Source organism: Arachis ipaensis, chromosome B04, assembly GCF_000816755.2.
Source record: "Arachis ipaensis cultivar K30076 chromosome B04, Araip1.1, whole genome shotgun sequence".
Lineage (NCBI taxonomy): Eukaryota > Viridiplantae > Streptophyta > Magnoliopsida > Fabales > Fabaceae > Arachis > Arachis ipaensis.
The window spans coordinates 131,461,143-131,466,662 of record NC_029788.2 but is presented as its reverse complement, the minus strand read 5'-3'; the positions used below and the strand labels follow the sequence as shown (position 1 = coordinate 131,466,662).

Genomic DNA, 5,520 nt, shown 5'->3' with positions numbered 1-5,520 from the left:
CTGAACACGTAAATTAATTAAGATGGATCAGATCAAATAGTATTTTTGCAATGCTATATCTGTATACATAACCCAACAATAAAATAAAATAAAATAAAATAAGGTTTAATTCTATTGGTCCTTATAGTTTCATAAAATTTTTAATTAGGTTTTTATATATATATTTTTTTAATTGGGTCTCTGGACCAATTTTTTTTCAATTAAGTCCCTCTTAGTAGTAATTGGCTTAATTTTATAAGGACCCAACTAAAAAAAAAATTGGTACAAGGACCTAAATAAAAGAAAAAAAAAAGTGTAAGGATCCAATTAAAAAAAAACTTTTGGTGCAAGGACTCAATTAAAAGAAAAAAAAGTATAGGGACCTAATTGAAAATTTTGCGAAACTATAAGGACCAGTAGAGTAATTAAACCATAAAATAAAATATAAATAAAAAATTGTTATAATGATTAAATGATGGAAAATTATAGGATCATCATTTTTTTTGAAAAACGTTGAAAGCTCAGGATTGCATAGTATCATACCATTTTGACCAAAAAAAAAAACTCATTTTCTAATTTATCTGCAACTAACATTTCATTATCTTCCATGAGATTATTCACAGATTAAATGACCATGCTTAAGACATTTTCAATTTGATCAAAACTTTACCAGATTTAAGTATAGTTTCCCAATGTCCACTTTAATTTATTAGGGGCTTAAATAGAATTAATTAATTATTATAAGTAGTTAATCTGTTAATTAGTGCCTGTCGGTCGTATGTCATTCTCTTTTTAACATTGTGTTTGTCCAAATCACAACTTGTTCTTGTTTTGGATTCTCCCCACAATTATACTTATTTTTAATTTGGGGTTCCAAATTTTGTTGTTAATTGTCATGGTTACGTTAGAATAATAGACCACTAAACCGAAACAGCAGGCCCAGACCATTTTAAATAATTATAATAAATAAATAAGACCTCTCTGTTATGTAATATGTATGTTTTAATTTTAGTCTTTTATCGCCTTTTAAAATATCTAGAACTTAATGAGAAATTAATCATTATACTTGACGATGAATAAAAGCAAATTTGGTTGAATGTTAATGGAAGAAAGTAGATCAGTAATCTTTTTATTACTTAATACAAAACATCTTTACAAACTAAAGTAATAGAATAAATAGGTTTTTGAAAAAAAAAATCTGATAATTTTTTAATAAATTTGTAATAAATTTATAGTTGACCAATATCAAAAAAGAATAAAACTCTACATGTAAGTAAAATTTTTATCTAAGTATATCTAAGTTGTTGTAACAATTTTTTAAATTACACGCTCTTTTTCCATCTTCTTTTTAAATTCTTTCTCTTTCTCCTTTTCCTTCTTTTCCCTCTTCTATTTCTTTTTTTCTTCTTTTTTTTTGAATAGTTTTCGAAAGAAAAAGAAGAAGAGTAGTAGAGAAAAAGAAGCGTAGAAAGAAGAAAAAAAATGTGTGTAATGATTTTTTTTAATAAAAATAATTTTTGTTAGTATTAAATATATTTAAATAAATTTTAAAAAAAATACTTTGATGTGTAGTATGTTAAAAAAAAGGGAAAGTATGAGGAGTCAATAGAATACTCAACGGAGGTTTATGGAATATTAGAGATATAATTATTAGTGTTACTTTTTCCCATCAGCTGAAGCTTTTGGGATGAGTGGTATCATGATGTGGTATTAGAGTACTACATCCAAAAAGTCAAGAGTTCGATTTTTAGTGAACCCCAAAATTAATTTAATATTATTATCCTACAAATAGTCCATTGTCTCCGGCATCCTAAATAAAATTAACCTACTTTGGTTACTTAACGGTGATTCCAAAATAAACAAAATAAAACAGTAATAAAAAGAAAATCCCACGTGGCACAGAAGGACAACGCCGACATTTCTCACGTACCCAATTAGCTGTCGGTGGAGAACCAAAGCTTCCTTGCCTTCGCTCAAAGCCAGTCTGGAGTTCCCAACTTAACCCTCGAACACTTTCACCTCACCAACAGCTTATCCACCGTCCGATCAAATCCCAAACATGTTCGACGCTTAACCACCTCTAAATAACAAACAAACACCACACCCACTGAAACCCAAAGCTTCAGAGAAAGACCTTCCAGCTAACAAAGAACATAAATAATTAAAATAATTAAAAATTTCATTTTCTTATAATCTCTGACTCTCACATAACACATTCTCTTCTCTCTTTGTTCTAAACAGATCCGAGACGATGGAAGTGGCAAAACGACACGTCGTTGCGTTCTTCATCGTCGTTTTGGCTATTGTTTCAGTGAACGGCGATTTAGGCGACGATTCGAAGCTGAAGGTGAAGTACAAGCATGGCAAGAAGTACTGTGATCAAGGTTGGGAATGTCAAGGGTGGTCAATTTTCTGTTGTAACCTTACAATCACCGATTATTTCCAAACCTACCAGTTTGAGAACTTGTTCTCCAAGAGGAACATTCCTATGGTGGCTCATGCCGCTGGATTCTGGGATTACCACTCGTTCATCACTGCTGCTGCGTTGTTTGAGCCGTTAGGGTTTGGAACCACCGGGAATAGGACCACGCAGATGAAGGAGATTGCTGCATTCCTTGGACACGTTGGTGCCAAGACCTCATGTAAGTTCTTCTCTCTCAAAATGTGATTTTTTGTTATTCACATTTGCATGTGGATCCGGAAATGCTGAAAATTTGGGGAAAGGAATTTCAAACTTAAGTAGCATGTCGTGAATTCTGATTAGTACTAAACAAGAAATTGGAAAGTGGATTTTATTATTACTGTTATTGTTTTGGGATGTGCAATTGTGATGTTTGGTTTATGATTAGAACAAAAGCTAAGATTTTTCAACTTTGTGAAGTCTGTTACGTAGATCAATTACACTGTAGCCTTGTGTGGTCTAATTAGGGTGTTTGAAGGAAAACTAGAGTTAACAGTAGGTTTGTGGTGAAGAGAGTTTTAAATTTGATTAGTTTAGATTTTAGAAGAGCAATTTTGAGAGGTAAATATTGTTATGTTTATTGGAATTGTAGTGGAGGAAAAAGAGATCTGAAACTTTGAAATTGTGTGTGAATCGGGTTACTGCTGTCTGGTTTGGTTTTTGTGGTGGGATTGCATGTGTTCAAGGAATGGTTGATTGCAACCGATTTGGAATGGGATGGCGCTGAGTTTTCGTAATTCGGGGTGTTCATTTAGTGGCATCTACAGCTGCATTTTGTAGACTAGAAACCAATTAGGTTAGTTCCTCGGTCATTTGACTTGGATCTATGTTGCCGTGCTTGTATATGATGATGTGGATGATCTACTTGTATTCAAATTTGAACATTTGTTTCAATCATCTGATTATTCTCATAATGGTGTCTCCCAGGTGGTTATGGGGTGGCTACCGGAGGACCTTTGGCCTGGGGTCTTTGTTACAATCACGAAATGAGTCCAAGTCAGAAATACTGTGATGACTTCTACAAACTAACATACCCTTGTGCCCCCGGTGCTGAATACTACGGACGTGGTGCCATTCCTATTTACTGGTATTTATATTTCCTTCTTTTGGATATTGATGCCTTACTTTTCATTGACTTCCAAGTTGCTAGTCTTGAAAGTTTCTTTCTCATTCCTGAATCAATCCGATTATCATCAATCCCAAACTCCAAACTCGTCAAAAGACCGAAATCCATAAGGTTTTACTGGTATAGTGGTATCCTTGTCTAGTTTCTATCAACTGACAATCTGTGATCATGTTAAGTAAGCATGCGAAGATTTTGCTCGAAGATAAATTTCTGTTTTCTTTTAAAGATTTAACTATTTTGTGCGTATTCATTTAAATTTCTTATTGTTAGTTAACTAGATTTGCGAGGAGGAGTCTGGTTATTTTTCATTGAAGTCAGTTTAGCATAGCATGTGAAGGTTCTACTTAGTCATATTGTTAATGCAGGAACTACAATTATGGTGCTATCGGAGAAGGTATAAAGGCGGATCTACTTAACCATCCTGAATACATTGAGCAGAATGCAACCCTCGCCTTCCAGGCTGCAATCTATAGATGGATGACTCCTGTCAAGAAGGCACAACCCTCTGCCCACGACGTCTTCGTTGGCAATTGGAAGCCAACCAAGAACGACACCTTGGCGAAACGAACTCCCGGTTTCGGAGCCACAATGAACCTTCTCTATGGAGACAGTGTTTGCGGGCAAGGTGACATTGATCCAATGAACACTATCATTTCCCATTACCTCTATTACCTTGACCTTCTTGGTGTTGGCAGAGAGCAAGCTGGGCCTAATGAGGTTCTTTCATGCGCCGAGCAGGTTCCCTTCAACCCATCTTCCAAATCTTCATCATCTTAAATTAAAATTCATATATTTATCATTATTATTATTAGCATATGATATTGATGTGCCAATCCCTTTGAAAGTGGTTAAGTTAATAAGGGGTTCTCAAAAGGTTACTCATGGAATGCAATAATTTAAAACTGTGTGGCAGTGTGTGGATTCTTTATATAGCTTTTCCTGTTGCGTAGAAGCCAAGTCATTTGTAATATTATATACTTTGTGAAAAAATCTGTATCTGGTATATATCTACTTTATGGGCGATTTTGTTTTATACAAACTTTGGTTCATGATGTTGTAATGTAAATTTGTATGTTCAATTTTTTTCCCTTTTTCTTGATATCTCTATTCTGAATCTTTCTGCCTGGAAGCATATTAATGTACACAAAATGTCTTAACATGGACACGTTAGACCTTACCTCTGTTTTTTTTTCGGTCTTTTATTAGACCTTACCTAAAAGACTATTGTATTCACATTTAACAACTACACTTACAACAGGACCCATTTCCAGCTAAGGCTTAAAAGGCCAACAAGTAACCTTGTTAGTTGTCTTAACTCCTTGTTTTGTCTTTTTTGGGCCCAATGTAGGCACATACATTGATTTTAAAAGGTATATATACTCATGCCAATGAGCCTTGGCTCTAATGGCATTTCTCCCCCTCCCACCTCAAGGTTTAGGATTCAAACCCTAGAAAATGCAATTGAGGAAAAATGTGATGAAATATGTGAGGAGTGTGTGGGTGTGTTGTGTACTTAGGATTTTAAAAGGTATATATACTCGAACAAAAAAAAAAAAGGTATATATACATTTTCGTAATAATAGATGCAATTATACAAAACATGGAAAGTGTAACATAATAAATTATGTATGGATCAAAATATCACAATTGAATGAATTGATGCTGGTATGGCTACCACTAGTTTTTTAAAGTTTTTTGTTTTTTACTTTTTTTAAGTAGTTTATTGAAACTGGCTTTTAAAAGATAATTTTTTAAAAAGTGAAGTATTTATGTTTGACAAATTAGAAATAAATTTTTGCGTAAGTCATGATAATTGTGTCTGATAAAATAAATTTTAAAATTTAAATAGATCATAATAGACAAAAAGTATAATGATAATTTAAACATTTATTAATAAATAAAGTTATTTTTTTATTTTTATAGTTACAAACCAATTTTAAAAAGCACATTTTTA

At 33.0% G+C, this 5,520-nt stretch overlaps 1 protein-coding gene across 1 annotated transcript; it reads left to right on the top strand.

Annotated features, from left to right (window-relative positions):
• Nucleotides 2,088-4,642, top strand: LOC107635592 (chitinase-like protein 1). Its single transcript, XM_016339102.2, has 3 exons — nt 2,088-2,621; nt 3,368-3,527; nt 3,932-4,642. Exons 1-3 carry the CDS (start codon nt 2,231-2,233, stop codon nt 4,341-4,343), a joined length of 963 nt encoding a protein of 320 aa, XP_016194588.1. The 5' UTR covers nt 2,088-2,230; the 3' UTR covers nt 4,344-4,642.

Coding starts and splice junctions, on each gene's coding strand:
- LOC107635592 (XM_016339102.2), top strand. CDS start 2,231: ATGGAAGTGGCAAAACGACACGTCGTTGCGTTCTTCATCGTCGTTTTG. Junction 2,622..3,367: donor CGTTGGTGCCAAGACCTCAT/GTAAGTTCTTCT, acceptor GGTGTCTCCCAG/GTGGTTATGGGGTGGCTACC. Junction 3,528..3,931: donor GGTGCCATTCCTATTTACTG/GTATTTATATTT, acceptor TTGTTAATGCAG/GAACTACAATTATGGTGCTA.